Below are 18,872 nucleotides of genomic sequence, written 5' to 3'. Positions count from 1 at the left end.
TCATTTGTTTCAGAGGTACAGGTCTGTGATTCAACAGTCTTACACAATTCACAGTGCTCACCATAGCACATACCCTCCCCAGTGTCTATCACCCAGCCACCCCATCCCTCCCACCCCCCACTACTCCAGCATCCCTCAGTTTGTTTCCTGAGATTAAGAATTCCTCATATCAGTGAGTAACTTCTAAGTAAAGAGAAATTAAGAGGCTATATATTATAGAAACTCAAGAAATGAGTACTAGCTATATCTTAGGAAGAGAAATAACCAAGACTATATGAGGAATCAGCCATTCTCCCCCACCTCCCCCACCGCCGTCTCTTTCTACCTACCTGCTTACCTACCATCTGTCTATCTCTATGGTGTGTCTGCTGTTCTTTATATATATCGTAAATTACATTTATTATATATAACACTAAGAGGAAGACAAAGCAAATGTGGTAAAATGTTAACAACTATTGAACCTTAGTATAGAGTATTTGAATGTTCATTGTGATCGTCTTTCTGTTTTTCTGTATATTTGAAAATTTTTATAATACAGTATTGAAAGAAAAACAGAAATGGTACTGTTATGCTTTATCATAGATTTACATTAGCCTGTCTAAATTATGTTTCACAGAATATAAGTTTTATGGCATACTGATAAATGTTGAGAGGAAAATAGTATTTCCAGGTCAAGTCAATTTGGAAAATAGTGGGTTAATAAGTATTAAGCAGTTTTTTATTGCGGACTTTCTTAGAACTTTAATTATGGTAATATGCATTGTGACCTTCTAAGTTGGGGCAGGTGTTGGATATAGTTGTTGTTCCCCATAGTTATTTGATTTGCTTTTTTCCACATGTATCTTGAGAGACTAGAGTTCTGTGGAATGTATTTTTGGGAAACAGTTGGTTAGATGATTCAGGATCTGCAAATAATATCAATATTTGATTTTTCTGAGTCCTTTTCATGTAGAGTAGGTACAACAGTTAATGTACTGATCCATTTACTTTTTTTTTAGCTACATACTCTTTTTTGCTTTTTTCTTTATGGCCTTTTCATATTTTTGAGATTTGGTTACACAGGAGCAATATTGAAATGTGTAGTGGAAGATAAAACATCTACCTTATTAATTCTGTAAATTACTTTTGCATTGTACCACTCTTCAGTCTATGGCACTCCATCCTCTTTTATCTTCTTCCTTAGATAAATATAATATACCTTTATTGATTTCATTTTTGAAGGAAAACTTGCTATTTGTATACTTGTTTGTAAACACAGTAAAAATACCCAGGGGGCTCAAATAATATTTGTTGATTGACTTAAAAAGGGATATCCTAGGACTTTTACACTATTATTTACTTTTCTCATTCATCTTAATAGCCTTATTTTTTCATCATTAAAGTCTGATTTTTTTCTGAATTTCTGGGTGTGTTGACCATGTTGGCCTTCTAGACTGGGAAGTTACTGAATTATGGATTTGAGTTGAAATGGAAAGAACATTATACTTTAAGAAGAATTCAGGAATCTTTAGAAAATGAGATAGAAAAGTAATCTTTACTTCTTATCTTTTTGGTTGGAATCAGAGAAAGATTCATCAAACCAGTTGCACCTTTTAATTCATTCTTCTGGATCTGCAGTTTCTGTATAATTTTTTTCCCTGAAATACCTCTAGAGTTAGTATGATTTCTTACTCTCATGAGTCTCTCTCTGGATGTTCTTTTGTCTTTGCACTGTCCTATTTATCCTATTCTCTCTCTTTATATTTTATTGTATTTATAGCTCTTGCTTATTTGTATGTGATTTCTGTTCCTCATAATTTCATTTTATCCAGACTCCTCAAGTCCTAACTTCTTTGTGGCACATTTATGCATTTTTTTTTAAGCCTTAGTGCCTGGTTGTTAACTACCTTGTTTTTTTATTACTCATTGTTAAAATGACTAGGAGAGGCATTTGATTGATCCTGCTTTTTTTTTTTTTAATGTATCAGAATATGTCATAGGTGACTGGCATATTTATGAATATCTGACTTTTTTTTAGTTGCTTATTTCTGTATCAGTTGAATTGTGATGGGTGAGTGAAGGGCAGCCATTCAGCAGGGTTTATGGCATATCAGAAAACATAACTGATATGTCTAGCATATATATACATATATGTGTATATATGTATATATATCATACCAATCTTATACCTTAGTTTACACAACTGGGATATTGCTTTAAATTGTCCATCTTGCTTTTTAATAATTTTAAGTTAAAAATTTTAAATGATTTTAGGCTATTACTATATACTTATTGAAACAATTGAAATAATACAGTACAAAGACATAAAAACGTATCGTCTCTTCTACTTTTTTTTCCTGATGTAATTAACATTAATAGCCTAGTGGGTATCCTTGCACTCCTTTCTCTTTATTTGTATAACACAGGGGCTTAGTTTGTTTTTACTGAAGTTGAATCACCATACATAATACTTTGCTATATTTTTCTTTTCACTCAAAAGTTTATCATGAAATAGTTCCATAAGTTTGTAGATATTTATCCATGTTTATGTTCCCCTAACTTCTTTATACCTACACACATACACACTTGCATAAAACCCCATGATGGTAGGTGTCTTGGATAATCCATTTTATTTATTTTAAAAAATTCTTTTTAGCTGGGCTGTCATCCTCTTTCCTTGTTAACCTCCTTCTTTCTTTTTTTTTTTTAAGTTTTTATTTAAATTCCAGTTAGTTAACAGAGTAATATTAGTTTTAGTTGTAGAATTCATTTATTTATTTATTTTTTAAGATTTTATTTATTTATTTGACAGAGAGAGACACAGCGAGAGAGGGAACACAAGCAGGGGGAGTGGGAGAGGGAGAAGCAGGCTTCCCGCAGAGCAGGGAGCCCGATGTGGGGTTCAATCCCAGGACCATGGGATCATGACCTGAGCCGAAGGCAGACGCTTAACAACTGAGCCACCCACGTGCTCCAGTTGTAGAATTTAGTGATTGATCACTTACATACAACACCCTGTACTCATTACAAGTGCTCTCCTTAATACCCACCACCCATTTAAACCATCCCACTGCCCACCTCCCTTCCAATAACCCTCAGGTTGTTTTCTATAGTTGAGAGTCTCTTATCTGCTTTGCCTCACCCCGCCCAACCCCCCATGTTTATCTCTTTTCCTTCTGAAATTCCACCTGAGTGAAATCATATGGTACTTGTCTTTCTCTGACTTATTTCGCTGAGCATAATACTCTCTAGCTCCATCCATATCATTGCAAAATGGCAAGATTTCATTCTTTTTGATGGCTGAGTAATATTCCATTGTATATATATAGCACCTCTTCTTTATCCATTCATCAGCCAGTGGGCATTTGGGCTCTTTATAATTTGGCTATTGTTGGTAGTGCTGCTATAAACATCAGGGTGCATGTACTCCTTTGAATCAGTATTTTTGTATCCTTTGGGTAAATACCTAGTAGTTTAATTGCTGGATCATAGGGTAGTTCTATTTTTTAAATTTTTGAGGAACCTCCATACTGTTTTCCAGAGTGGCCGAACCAGTTTGCATTCCCACCAACAGTGTAAGAGGGTTCCCTTTTCTCCACATCCTCGCCAGTACCTGTTGTTTCCTGTGTTGTTAATTTTAGCTATTCTGACAGGTGTGAGGTGATATGTCATTGTAGTTTTGATTTGTATCTCCCTGATGATGAGTGATGTTGAGCATCTTTTCATGTGTCTGTTGGCCATTTGGATGTCTTCTTTGGAAAAATGTCTATTCATGTCTTCTGCCCATTTTTTTACTGGATTATTTGTTTTTTGGCTGTTGAATTTTATGCATTCTTTATATATTTTGGATACCAAACCTTTATCAGATATGTCATTTGCAAATATCTTCTCCCATTCCATAGGTTGCCTTTTATTTCTGTTGATTATTTCCTTTGCTGTGCAGAAGCTTTTTATTTTGATGAAGTAAAAAGTAAGTTCATTTTTGCTTTTGTTTCCCTTGCCTCAGGAGACATATCTAGAAAGAAGTTGCCAGCCGATGTCAAGGAGGTTGCTGCCTGTGTTCTCTAGGATTTTGATGGTTTCAGGTCTCACATTTAGGTCTTTCATCCATTTTGAATTTATTTTTTATTTTTGTATATAGTGTAAGAAGGTGGTCCAGTCTCATTCTTCTGCATGTTGCTGTCCAGTTTTCTCAACAACATTTGTAAAATGTCTTTTTTTTCATTGGATATTCTTTCCTGCTTTGTTGAAGATTAGTTGACCATAAAGTTGTGGGTCCATTTCTGGGTTTTGTATTCTGTTCCATTGATCTATGTGTCTGTTTTTGTGCCAGTACCATACTGTTTTGATCACTGCAGCTTTGTAATATAACTTGAAGTCCAGAATTGTGATGCCTCAGCTTTGCTTTTCTTTTTCAGTGTTGCTTTGGCTATTTGGGGTCTTTTGTGGTTCCATACAGATTTTAGGATTGTTTGTTTTAACTTGTGAAAAATGCTGTTGGTATTTTGGTAGGGATTGCATTAAATGTGTAGATTGCTTTGGGTGCTATAGACATTTTAACAATATGTGTTCTTCCCATCCATGAACATGGAATATCTTTATATTTCTTTGTGTCATCTTCAGTTTCAGAATCATAAGTGTTTTATAGTGTTCAGAGTATAGCTCTTTTACCTCTTTGGTAGATTACCTAGGTATCTTATGGTTTTTGGTGCATTGATAAATGGGATTGATGCCTCGATTTCTCTTTTTGTTGCTTCATTATTGGTGTATAGAAATGCAACAGATTTCTGTACATTGAATTTGTATCCCAGGCTTTACTGAATTTGTGTATCAGTTCTAGCAGTTTTTTGGTAGAGTCTTTTGGGTTTTCTATGTAGAGTGTCATGTCATCTGCAAATAGTGAAAGTTTGACTTCTTCCTTGCTGATTTTGGATGCATTTTATTTCTTTTTGTTGTCTTATTGCTGAGGCTAAGACTTCCAGTACTGTGTTAAATAACAGTGGTGAGAGTGGACATCCCTATCTTGCTCCTGACAGTAGAGGGAAAGCTCTCAGTTTTTCCCCATTGAAGATAATATTGGCTGTGGTTTTTTCATATATGGCCTTTATTATGTTGAGGTATGTTCCCTCTATCCCTACTTTGTTGAGGGTTTTTATCATGAATGGATGTCGTACTTTGTCAAATATCTTTTCTGTATCTATTGAGAGGATCATATGATTCTTATCCTTTCTTTTATTAATGTGGTGTATCACATTGATTGATTTGTGAATATTGAACCACCCTTGCAGCCCAGGAGTAAATCCCACTTGATCATGGTGAATGATCCTTTTAATGTACTGTTGGATTTGATTTACTAGTATTGTGTTGAGAATTTTTGCATCCATGTTCATCAGGGATATTAGCCTGTAGTTCTCTTTTTTAATGGAGTCTTTATCTGGTTTTGGAACTGGGATAATACTGGCCTCATAGAATGAGTTTGAAAGTTTTCCATCCATTTCTGTTTTTTGGAGTAGTTTGAGAAAAATAGGTATAAACTGTTCTTTAAATGTTCAGTAGAACTCCCCTGGGAAGCCATCTGGTCCTAGACTTTTGATTACTGATTCAGTTTCTTTGCTGGTTATTGGTCTGTTCAAGTTTTCTGTTTCTTATTGCTTTAGTTTTGGTAGTTTATATGTTTCTAGGAATTTATTTCTTCCAGGTTGCCTGATTTGTTGGCATATAATTTTTAATAATGTTCTGTTATAATTGCTTGTATTTCTGTAGTGTTGCTTGTTATATCTCCTTTCTCATTTGTAATTTTATTTATTTGGGTCCTTTCTCTTTTCTTTTTGCTAAGTCTGGCTAGGTATTTATCAATTTTATTAATTTTTTCAGGGAACCAGCTCCTGGTTTCATTGATCAGTTCTACGTTTTTAGTTTCTATATCATTTTTCTGCTCTAATCTTTATTATTTCCCTTCCTCTTCTGGCTTTAGGCTTTGTTTGTTGTTCTTTTTCTAGCTCCTTTTGGTATAAGGTTAGGTTGTTTATTTGAGAGTTTTCTTGCCTCTTGAGGTTAGGCCTGTATTGCTATATACTTCCCTCTTATGACTGCTTTTGCTCTACCCCAAATGTTTTGGACCATTGTGTTTTCATTTTTATTTGTTTCCTTGTATTTTTTTTTTTATTGCTCCTTTAATTTTCTGGTTGACCCATTCATTCTGTAGTAGCACATTCTTTAACCTCCATGTATTTGTGGTCTTTCCAAATTTTTACTTGTGGTTGACTTGAAGTTTCATAACGTTGTGGTCAGAAAAGATGCATGGTATGATCGCGATCTTATTTATTGAGGCCTGATTTGTGACCTAGTATGTGATCTCTTCTGGAGAATGTACCATGTACACTTGAAAAGAACATAATATTTTGCTACTTTAGAATGAAATGTTCCGAATATGTATCTGTTAAGTCTGTCTGGTCCAGTGTGTCATTCAGAGCCAGTGTTTCCCTGTTGATTTTCTACTTAGATGATCTGTCCATTGATGTAAGTGGGGTGTTAAAGTCCCCTACTATTATTACATTATTATCAATGAGTTCTTTTTTTTTTTTTTTAAAGATTCCATTTATCCACTTGACGGAGAGAGACACAGCGAGAGAGGGAACACAAGCAGGGAGAGTGAGAGAGGGAAAAGCAGGCTTCCCGCCGAGCAGGGAGCCCAAGTTCTTTTTCTAAAAGATTTTATTTATTTATTTGACAGAGAGAGACACAGTGAGAGAGGGAACACAAGCAGGGGGAGTGGGGGAGGGAGAAGCAGGCTTCCTGCCAAGCAGGGAGCCCAACGTGGGGCTCGATCCTAGGACCCTGGGATCATGACCTGAGCCGAAGGCAGAGCTTAATGACTGAGCCACCCAGTGCCCCTCAATGAGTTCTTTTATGTTTGTTATTGTTTTATATATTTGGATGCTCCTATGTTAGGGGCATAAATATTTACAGTTCTTAGGTCTTTTTGTTGGATAGTCCCTTTATTATGATATAGTGCCCTTCTTCATCTCTTGTTACAGTCTTTGGTTTAAAATCTAGTTTGTCTGATGTAAGTATTGTTACTCTGGCTTTCTTTTGATGTCCATTTGCATGATAAATGTTTCTCTGTCCTCTCACTTTCAATCTGCAGGTGTCTTTGGTCCAAAATGAGTCTCTTGTAGGCAGCGTATAGATGGATCTTGTTTTTTAATCCATTCTGACACCCTGTGTCTTTTGATTGGAGCATTTAGTACAATTACATTCAGAATTATTATTGGTACATATTAGTGCCATTTTATTACTTGTTTTGTCATTGTTCCTGGAGATTTTCTCTCTTCCTTTCTAGTCTTTGTCATTTTGGTCTTTCCTTCCCACTCAAAGAGTCCCCTTTAATATTTTTTGCAGGGTTGGTTTAGTGTTTACAAAGTCCTTTAGCATTTGTTCATCTGGGGAACGCTTTATCTCTCCTGTTCTGAATGATAACCTTGCTGGATAGAGTATTCTTCGCTGCAGACTTTTCCCATTCAGCATGTTGAATATATCATGCCACTGGCTTCTGGCTTCTCAAGTTTCTGTGGAGAGATCTGCTGCTAACTTATGGGTGTTCCCTTGTAAGTTAGGGACTTCCTTTGTCTTGATGCTTTTAGGATTTTTTCTTTATCACTATATTTTGCAAATTTAACTGCAGTATGTCTTGCTGTTGGCCTGCTTTTGTTGATTTTGTTGGGAGTTCTATGTGCCTCCTGAATTTGGATATCTTTTTTCCCCCAGGTTAGAGAAGTTTTCAGCTATTATTTCCTCAAATAAACCTTCTGCTCCCTTTTCTCTCTCTTCTTCTGAGACTCCTATGATACAAATGTTATTACGTTTGATGGAATCAATGAGTTCCCTAAGTCTACTCTCGTGTTCCTTTGCTCTTTCTTTTTGTTCAGCTTCATAATTTTTCATCATTCCTTTTTTTTTTTTTTTTAGAGTGTATTTATTTGAGAGAGAGAGTGAGCAAGAGAGAGCACAAGCCAGTGGAGGGGCATAGGGAGTGGGAGGAGCAGACTCACCACGGAGCAGAGAGCCTCGTGTGGGACTCGATCCCAGGACCCTGGGATCATGACCTGAGCTGAAGGCAGATGTTTAACCAACTGAGCCATCCAGGCGCCCTATTTTCCATAATTCTATCTTCTGTTTCACTTATTCATTACTCTGCTTCTTCCATCCTTGTCGTCATTACATCCAGTCACTTTTGAATTTCAGATAGTGCATTTTTCTTTTCTGCCTGATTGTTTTTTAGTTCTTTTATTTCTGTGGTAAGGGTCTTCCTGATGTTTTCTATGGTTTTGTCAAGCCCGGCGAGTATTCTTATAATTGTTGCTTTAAATTCTGTATCAGGCCTATTACTTATATCTGTTTCAATTAGATCTCTGGCTGTGACCTTTTCCTGTTTTTTCTTTTGGGATGAATTCTTCCATCTTGGCATTTTGTATAGGTCTCTGTGTTCCTCTCTGTGTTAGAAAATCCTTTTATGTTTCCTGCTCCTGTGAGTAATGGGGCTTTATGAAGAAGAGGTCATACGATGTCCAGGGTCAGGTGCTTTAGGAAGTGCCTCTGGTGTGTGCTGCCTGCACTGTGCTGCTGCGTTTTCTCTGCCCTTTCCCTCAGGTCAGTCGTCTGGAGAGGCTCTCCTTGCCTGCAGTGGACAGCGTTTGGACCTTGGCCAGAGTGTGGCAGGTTTTAACTGGGCGTGCTCTGGTTTGCTTGTTAAATGAGACCTGATGCTATTTCCAGTAGAGTTGAAGCTTTGCAGAACTGTGGTCGGTAGATGTGGTGTGTGTGTGGGTTTGTGCTGGTCTTCTGTGGGGAGGGGCCTGCTGTGCTGGTCATTAGGCACACTTGCCTGAGAAAAGCAGCACCAGCAGAGCGTGGTGGGGCAAGATCTGGTGTAAGCAGGTTAGGCAGCCAATCTTGGCACTGTGCTGTTTACTGAAGTTGGTTTATGCTGAGGGGCAGGGGAGGGAAATGGCTCCAGCCAACTCCTTTGTCCCCAGAGAGGGGAGTCCATGTCTGCTACTCTCAGGGAAGCCCTTCCAGAAAAGCAAATAATTTCCCCTCATGTGTCCTAGACGTTTTTGAGATCCCTGTTTTCACATTGTCTGTCTCCAGGTTGCTTGCCTGCCTGGAGCAGCACTATGCACTTTGGGCTCTATCACAGCCAAGCCTGCTTACTTTTAAGATTTTTTATTTATTTATTTATTTATTTATTTATTTATTTATTTATTTGTTTAGAGAGTGTGCACACATGAGTGGGGGGAGGGGTAGAGGGGGATGGAGAGGTAGAGAATCTCAAGCAAACTCTCACTGAGTATAAACCTGATGCACAGCTCAATCTCAGGACCCAGAGATCATGACCTGAGCCGAAACCACGAGTTGGATGCTTAACCAACTGAGCCATGCAGGTGCCCCCAGGCCTGCTTACTTTTAAAACTTCAAACTTTAGGGACTCAGTGTGGCGGGGACCTGTGCTGGTCTTCTGCGTAAGGGTCTTGCTGCCCTGGAACCAATGCAGGTTTGACCTAGAAGGGCAGTGGTGCCAGCATGCAGGGGTGTGGTATTTGGAGCAAAGCAGGCTAAACAGCCAGTGTCCAGTGTCCGGATTAGCCGCCCTCAGCAGGTGTGTCTGCACTGAACGCTGAGGGGCAGGGGAATGAAATGGTGCCCGCGGGCTCCTTTGTCCATTGAGAGGCAGTGCTGTCACAGATGTGCTCCAGGAAGAGTGAACATCTCCCCCCACGTGCCCTAGGTGATCCTCAGATTGTGTTGTCTTCCCAGGGATTGCTTGCCTGCCTTCTCTCCAGTAGTAGGGCAGTACCCTCAGGTCTTTATGCCAGCCAAGGCCAGGGACCTCCAAAACTCCAGTCTTTGAGCCCTGCTGAGTGCAAAACCTCATGAGAATCAGCCCCTCTCATTTTCCCAGCCAATGGCTTTGGGGAAGTAGTCTCCTTGTGCTTATCCCTGTGTGCTCCACTCTCTCACCTTTCTCTGTAACCAGGGCTCTCTTCCCTCCCGAGCATCCATGATCCTTTTCTCTCTCAAATGACTTCTCTGCACTTCCCACCTTCCTTGATGTGGCCTTTTCTCTCCCTCTAGTTGTGTAGTTTGTTCTGTCAGTCCTCAGGTCAAGTTCTTGGGTATTCAGAATGATTTGATGATCACAATGAACATTCTGATACTCTCTGCCTAGGTTCAGTAGTTGTTACCATTTTATCATATTTGCTCTGTTTTTCTCTTAGTGTTGTATATATTATTTTTGCTGTATCATTTGAAAGTTCAGTGTAGACATCATGACATTTTACCACCAAATACCTTAGCTTGCATCTCTAAGAATAAGGACATTCTCTTTCATAACCACAATATCATTATCACACTTTTTTTTAAAAAAGATTTTTTTTTAAAGATTTTATTTATTTATTTATTTGAGAGAGTGAGAGAGAGAGCGCAAGAGGGGGTAGGGTTAGAGGGAGAAGCAGACTCCCTGCCGAGCAGGGTGCCCGATGTGGGACTCGATCCCGGGAGTCCGGGATCATGACCTGAGCCGAAGGCAGTCGCTTAACCAACTGAGCCACCCAGGCGCCCTTAAAAAAGATTTTATTTGTTTGACAGAGAGAGAGAGGGAGAGAGCACAAGCAGGGGGGAGCGGCAGACAGAGGGAGAGGGAGAAACAGGCTCCCTGCTAAGCAGAGAGCCCAACATGGGCTCGATCCAGGACCCTGGGATCATGACCTGAACTGAAGGCAGATGCTTAACCGACTGAGCCACGCAGGCACCCCTATCATTATCACACTTAAGAAAATTAATAATATTATTATAATCTCTAATATCTAATCATACTTTAGTTTTTCCAGTTCCAAAAATTTCTTTTATTTGTGCTTTATATTGAATCAAGAACCAATTAAGATTTACTCATTGCATTTGGTTGTTAATGTCACTTTATTTTAATCTAGAAAAGTTTGCCTGCTTGTTTTTCTTCCTTTGTATTTCACTTTTTGAATAGTGTGCCCAATCAATTTGTAGAATGTCTCCCATCTCAGATTTGCCTGATTATTTTCTCATGTTGTAATTTAACTTGTTCCTTATCATGTATCTTTTCTGCAAATTAAAAATTAGGTATCAAGGCTTGATTTGATTCAAGTTAAATATTTCTGGAAAGAATACTGCATAGGTGATGTTATGAACTTTATATTACATCACATTAGAAACATATAATGTCAAGTTATGCCACTATTAATGCCACCATGTTTAGTCATTTGTTTAGGCTGATGATCTCCAGTTATCTTCACTAGAGAGGAACATTTTTCTCTTTATAATTAGTAAGTGATCTTGGAATAATACTTTGGTATCGTGTGAATATCCTGTTTTCCAGCACCATATCATTTTACATAGTGGCCTTAGCATTCATTGAGGACATTTGCCTAAATCAGTTATTACTTTGGTGTTGTAATATACTGATTTTCAAATTCTACCATTTCTTCTACATTTATTAGCTGGCATTTTTCTGTAATTGATTGTTTTAGTTTAATGTGTTATAACTAATCATTATTCTTTTTGATGCTCAGTTTCCCAAATTTGGCCAGTAGCTGACCATTTGGCCTGGTTCCTATGTCCTTTTGATATGACACTATTCTTAAAAAATGGCTGGCTATTACTCTAGTGGTATAGATGGATTCCATTAGTCAGTCTTTCCCCCATGGTAGATATTCATTTAGTTTCCAGTATACTTGCCATTATAAACTGCTAGAATATACATTCTTATACATATATTCTCTCTCCCTCTTTTTTTTAGGGGGGTGGAGAGGGAAAGAAGGTTGGGGGGAGGGGCAGAGGGAGAGAGAATCTTAAGCAGAACACACCAGCACAGAGCCTTATGCAGGGCTTGATCTCACGAAATCAGGAGTTAGATGCTTAACCGACTGAGCCACCCAAGAGCCCCTCTTGTACCTATATTCTTAAATACTACTGTAGACTTTTTTAAGCACCTTTGTGAAATTTCTATATTTATTTTACTTTATTCTAATAAAACTCAGTATAGTTATTCCTAGTGCTATATGCTGATATAGTTATTCCTTCTATAACTAGGAATCACATTCTTCTTCCACCTGTGCTCAAGTACGTGACACTGTCATAATGCCCTTATCAAAGGCACTTATCATTATCAAATTTTTTTTTTTACTTATTAGTTTACTTATTTTCTTCTAATAAAGGATGTAAGCTCTCTGATAGCAAGATGTGTCTTTCTTCTCACTGCTTATATCAAGGACTTAGTGCTTAGAAATGGCATATAATAGACACTTGGTAAATATTTGCTGAATGATTGATTGAATGAACCATTCATTTAGGAAATTTAGAATGGATAGACATCCTAAATTTCCGTGAGCCTCAGTTTTGATATTTTTGTCTATTAATATAATTTTTATTTCTAATTTTTAAGAAGAGTATCCTCAGCCTGTAGAAGAGTCTATACCTTAGACTTCTTTTGATTACCAGAAAGACTGTCCAGATTTGTCCTTGGAATCATAAACAGATTTTTTCCTCTTTTGGGTGTTTTCCTGAAGTAAAAGAATTGTAACGTTTGAAAAATAAGGGTTTATGGAAACATTACTGGTCCTTTTGAAAGCACATTTTTTTTTCTGAAATAAATTAGGAACCTTCCATTTGACATTACATACATACAAATCCTCTTTTGAGTTTTAATAGTAGAATTTTGATGTAAAGTACTCTAGGGGATCCTGGGTTGGTGGAAATATTCTCAAAATACTCTTAGGAACAGTTATTAAGGAACATAGTACTTCTTTGGAGAGGTACAATTTATTTTTAAGCAATAGAATGGATATTTCTTGAATCTGAGGATCTGAAATAACCTTGTTTAGATATATAGGCTTTTAAAAATTTTTCTTTATGGTACAGTGTTTATATTATAGATCTATTTATATTACATTGGTTTCTTAAATTTCTAAATGATTTTTATATTTAGAGATTCTAAAAATTGCATGATGTTTGATATTATTACCACTTTATGTTTCAGAATGTGCCCATTTACTTTTGGCTCACAATGCTCCAGTAAAGGTGAAAAATGCTCAGGGATGGAGCCCGCTGGCGGAAGCCATCAGCTATGGAGATAGACAGATGAGTAAGCAATATAAATTATTGTTTTTGATATAAACTCTAAAAATATGAAGTGATGCATTTGATATAATTTTCATTTAGTGTAACTTTCCATAGTATGAAATATTTGTAGTTATTTATAAACTTACATGTGAATTATTCATGACTTAGGAACTTGGATATTGGGTAGTATACAAAAAGAATTGAGGAATATTGTTTAAAAGTATATTGTTTATATATTTTTTTTCTTTTACAGTATTCTGCTCTACTGATATTCTTCCATTGTTTTATTTGTTCAATATGAAGGATTTTTAAAAGCACTGGGGGAGGGGGATGGGGGGATGGGTTAGCCTGGTGATGGGTATTAAAGAGGGCATGTACTGAATGGAGCACTGGGTGTTATACGCAAATAATGAATCATGGAACACTACATCAAAAACTAATGATGTAATGTATGGTGATTAACATAACATCATAAAAAAAAAAAAAGCACTGAGACCTGATTGTGCTTTCTGGCAGCTACTTAATTATATAGAACATTAATTGGAACCGAAAATAATCACAGTGTGTTATAACAGTTATCTTTTTGCTTTAATTGGTGGGAATAGGCTTTGCTGAAAGAGAGAAGCAAGTCTCTTTGTTTTTGTCTTTGAGAATTTCAAAAAAGTCACATGTTTTCTCACAGTATACAAAGTGTTCAGTTACTCTACCTTCCCTCCTTCTATTCCTAAGTTTTCTTTTTTTTTTTTCCAACTTCATATACAGGTTTTATTTTTGTCAAGCACATCTCAATAGTTGAAAATTTTATAAAATTTAAATCTGGATGAATGAGAATATTATCTTTCTGGTAATATCTTTTTACAATTTGAGGTTGAAAATAATTAAATCTCGACTTGTGGAAGGAACAGTAAAAATTGGGCAGTTTTATTAAAGAAGCGCATTAAGATTGAACACCTTGGAATGTTACGTGGATTTAGTTCTATTTGGTGCCACATTTTGGGCTCTTATGTTTTAGCTTTATATTTAATCCACATACTACATCTTTGTGGACTTTCTGCACATTTTGGGCAGCTTTTAATGGTGAAGTTATATTTGGGCTTAGGATTTAATGAGATAAAATTGTGATGATTTAACAATTATATGAGTGTGTGTGTATATATATATATACACACACAAATATAGTTATTCATTGACAGTTGTCCTTTTTGGACAAAATCAAGAGACTCTGAGAGTAAGAAACCATAATAATCCTAGAATTATGTCAGGGAAAAGACAAAAAAATGTACAGATCTAACAAACTGAGAATAAATTAAAAGTTGCAGCAACCAGTCTAAAGGAACTTTCTCTGATGTTTCTAACCCATTAGCAGAATGGAGAGGAAACCAGATGGACTCCTGGGTTTCTGACTTACACTGAGACTTATGTAGCTTTCACCTAACTTTTATTTAGAGTCAGTGAATATTTATTTAGTTCTTACTATAAAGCATGTATGTATAGTAAGATGTGGAGAATGAAGACATAGTCTCTGCTCTTTAGGAACTTATAATCTATTGAGAAGGCCAAGAAACAGTTTTCTTGGAAAATCAGTTACTGGATTTTAATGTAAAAGATTGAGGCCCATAGTAGTTGAGATCTGCTTTTAAAGTGATTTTCTTCTATAGAGTGATGTCTTAGATACACATTCTGAATAGTATTCCATGGCCAATCATTGTATCATTATATATCCATAATTATTCAGTGCTTTTTATAAATTATTTCCCATCACATGAGATGGAAATATTTAACTGCTAACTTAAAGAATAGTAAATTTAACAACTCTTAAGCTACATATTTAGAAATATATGGATATATTTATAATGTTATTAAATGGGTCTGAAAATTACATTATTTGAAAAATCAGAGATAATCTAATACAATTATTACTGAAATATTATCTAATTAGCAAAATATAATCTGATATTATAAATTATTAGCAAAAACTGTGACCTTTTTCTTTTTTGGTCTGATTTCTGCTGATGTTTTTGTGCTACAGAACAGTGAGATGATACTATATTTTTCGGAGACTATTTAGAATTATTTCACTTGGTGTGGGGGCAGCCTGGTTGGCTTAGTCGGAAACGCATGTAACTCTTGATCTCAGGGTCGTGAGTTTGAGCCCCAAGTTGTGTGTAGAGATTACTAAAAAATGAACCTTAAAAAAAAAAAAGAATTATTTCACTTTAGAGTTAATAACATTTCAAGATTATGTTGCTTTTCTGCCTTATGATGGTTACATGGTAAACAGTGATCATCAGCCCAGGTCAGTATCAGAGAGGTATCAGTCTGGGATTTAATTAATTTAATGTTAGATTTGTTGAGTTTGAATTATTTATGGTATGTCCACAGAACCATCTAAGTAAGAAGTGGGAAATAATTATTCTGAAGCATAGAAGGAAGTGGAGGGCAGAAAATACAAATTTAAGTGATTCTTGGAGCAGGAAGGCATAGTTCGAAAGGTTTTAGGCACAACCAACTGAATAGTTTAAAAAGTACTTTGTTGGGTGCCTGAGTGGCTCAGTCATTAAGCATATGCCTTCGTCTCAGGTCATGATCCCAGGGTCCTGGGATCGAGCCCCACATCGGGCTCCCTGCTCAGCGGGAAGCCTGCTTCTCCCTCTACCACTCCCTAGGCTTGTGTTCCTGCTCTTGCTATCTCTCTCTCTGTCAAACAAATAAATAAAATCTTAAAAAAAAAAAAAAAAAGTACTTTGTATGGGAAAAGAAGGAAAGAGAAAGTTAAATAAGTTGTGGTTTATTGGAGTTCTTCATTTGAGTCTTTGTATGAATTCTAATACCATCCAAATCCTCCAAAGCTAATTTTATCCTTACTATCAGTCATCATTATGTGTTTCTTAACAGTATGGGAGTACAAATCCTGATTCCACAAAAACGTATTGCTAATTTTGTATAATTGCATTCTGAATGTTTGTTTCCGTTTCTGTAAGAAATTTGAGTTGATGTTATTTTTTAATGTAATGTAAATCTCTTTGTCACTATCTTTTTATAATGTTTGGCCATTTTAATGTAATTGTTATTTACTGCATGCGTTCAATTTCAATATACTTACCTGGTGAAAAATATGACTTCTGCTTTTCATTAAGATATCTTTTCTATTTATGAATTGAATTCTTTTCATTCCTTACATTCACAGAGGTTTGTTTGAATTTGAAGGCAAATTGCCTTCCTTGAAGGCAAGGAAGATTTGTTAAAATACTTGAGCTTATAGTGGAGAAGAATTATAAAAAGAATTCTACTACATTTGGGTAATACAGCTTTGATATTAAAGTTAAGTTATAACAAACATGAGGTTAGCCAGATTCATGTAAATTTGAATCTGGAAAGAACTTTAATGATTATACAGGTCATTAGTTCTCAGACTATTTGGATTTCACAGACCAGAAAAAAATTGTATTTGAGGATTGATGTAGAGTAGCTAACATTTCATTTTAGCATGTAAAAACTTTAAAAAAGTTAATTACTTTCTTCTGCGGCCACCATTTCATTAAAAGAAGACATTTTGAAACCAAAAATACCAGAAAGAATAGTCCTTAAATTGAAAAAAGTATATAATTTATAAATAAAAAAGAAATCCCAACCTGGTTCCCAGTTTTTTTTTCATTTTAGTGCATATCACTGGGAACTTGAACAGTTGGGCGCTGAAATGTAGACTTATATTTGGAAACTATTGACCTAGGTCATAAAGCTAGTTGTAGGACTGTATGATGAGATGAGGTCCCACACCTTGGCTTCTGCGTCTCATCTCAGCCTCTTCTGTTGTTCCAGAAGGCCATGAGTAATTTAAATTTGCTCTTTGATTTTTTACTTTTTAAGATACAGTTATGGTTATGGTTAGAACTGTGGTTCAAAGTAAGAATAGATTCCACTGTTTTTCAGTTTATTCTCTGGGCTTTTCCTTATTTGGCCATTGCACACAAAACAAACCTGGTCCAAGCTTTCACTGCTGTCTTTTCTTCTTTTTCTTTTTTTACCTTTTGCTTCTGTATTCCACATAAGGCTTTAAGTAGTTTATAAGAATGCATATTATAAAATAGTAAATAGTATTTTAATGTATATGAATATATATGTATACACATAAGTATGTATGTATGTGAAAAATATGTCAGGACTAGGAGGAAGTCAGCATGTAGTGATGTACATATTTTTCCCCCAGTGCATATTTTCTATCTTCTTATCTTTTGTTAGGCTTATTTCATTTAAGTCTAATATTTTCCCTTATTTCAATAAATGTTAGGGACTGATTGATTTTTGGTAGTCAATTTTAGACCTTTATTCTAATAGGTAAAAATTATGTTTACTTAATTGCAGGCACAGTAGTAAGCAATTTATATTGAGCCTTTACAGAAATTCCATATAGATTTTACTTTATTTTTACTTGACAAATGAAAAAAAGAAACAAATTTAGGGAAATTAAGTAACTTGTCCATTTACATGTAGCTAATAATTAGTAAAGCTGTGGTTTGCACTTAGGCAATATGTCTAAATCTCAGTCTGAATATTGAGAAAACACTATGGAGGGCTTCGGGTTTTATTAGATTCAGAAGTTCTTTTCATGGGTAAAAGAGGATTCGTTTTTGTATTTTTTTTGCTATGTGGTGGTCTTTGAGAGTACAACCTCTAGGGAGAAAAGAACAGATACACCCAGTAACAATTACAAATAATTACATTTTTATAAAAGTAATATCCACTGGGATTTTTGAGATCTGTCTTTGAGATCTTTTAGATCAGTGTTACAACAGGACATTGAATCATCTGACTGAGATTGGTTAATCTTGGCTCACTCAGGTACATCCTCACTGATAATTAAAAACTCAGAAAACTAGTGTGAATGTAAGTTCATGTTGAGGTATCTCTTCTCAATTTTCCTTGGAGTTCATAACAGTTTTATTAAACTTATTAACTTATTTATAATGTTTATATTGATATATGTCTTTGTATAATAAACTAGTGGTGTTTTCTAACATGGCAAAAAGGGTTTTTTGGTATAAATTTTTTTTTAATTGAGCTATAATTGACAATCTAGCATGGTGAAATTTATTTAAAAAAATTTTTTTTTAATTTAAACTTCAGTTACGGCTCTTTTAAGGAAGCTTAAGCAGCAATCCAGGGAAAGTGTTGAAGAAAAACGACCTCGATTATTAAAAGCCCTAAAAGAGGTAGGCCTTATCTCTTTGCCAGTCTTGTACCTAAAGAGTAATTATAAGTTTACTTTTAAGCATTTTTTTTTCATTTTACTTGTTAATTTTAATGTTAAAATAATACCTTAAAAGTTTGTGGAGTTATTTCAGTGTGTCCAGATATTATTTTTCGGTCCCCTGTAATAACAAACCAATTTGTCAGACAATAAATATTTCAAAAAGTATGTAATCTTATTTCTAATCATCTTGTTCTTTTTTTTTTAATTTTACTTTATTATGTTACATCAGTCATCATACATTACATCAGTAGTTTTTGATGTAGTGTTCCATGATTCATTGTTTGCGTATAACACCCAGTGCTCCACTCAGTATGTGCCCTCTTTAATACCCATCACCAGGCTAACCCATCCCCCCACCCCCCTCCCCTCTAGAACCCTCAATTTGTTTCTCAGAGTCCATAGTCTCTCATGGTTCGTCTCCCCTTCCAATTTCCCCCCCTTCATTTTTCCCTTCCTACTATCTTCTTCTTCTTCTTTTTTTTTTTTAACATAT

The 18,872-nt window shown here is 35.8% G+C and overlaps 1 protein-coding gene across 2 annotated transcripts in view; it reads left to right on the top strand.

Annotated features, from left to right (window-relative positions):
- ANKRD13C (ankyrin repeat domain 13C) overlaps positions 1–18,872 on the top strand; it is an 88,759-nt gene that overhangs the window by 22,735 nt on the left and 47,152 nt on the right. For both annotated transcript variants that reach the window (XM_081818621.1, XM_081818620.1), the window contains 2 exons: positions 13,046–13,150; positions 18,253–18,338. In XM_081818621.1, coding sequence (XP_081674747.1) covers positions 13,046–13,150; positions 18,253–18,338 — 191 coding nt within the window. The remainder of the gene's footprint in view (positions 1–13,045; positions 13,151–18,252; positions 18,339–18,872) is intronic.

Source organism: Leptonychotes weddellii, chromosome 4 (genome assembly GCF_054177405.1).
Source record: "Leptonychotes weddellii isolate Sample4059 chromosome 4, ASM5417740v2, whole genome shotgun sequence".
Classification (NCBI taxonomy): domain Eukaryota; kingdom Metazoa; phylum Chordata; class Mammalia; order Carnivora; family Phocidae; genus Leptonychotes; species Leptonychotes weddellii.
This window is presented reverse-complemented; position numbering and strand designations above follow the sequence as displayed.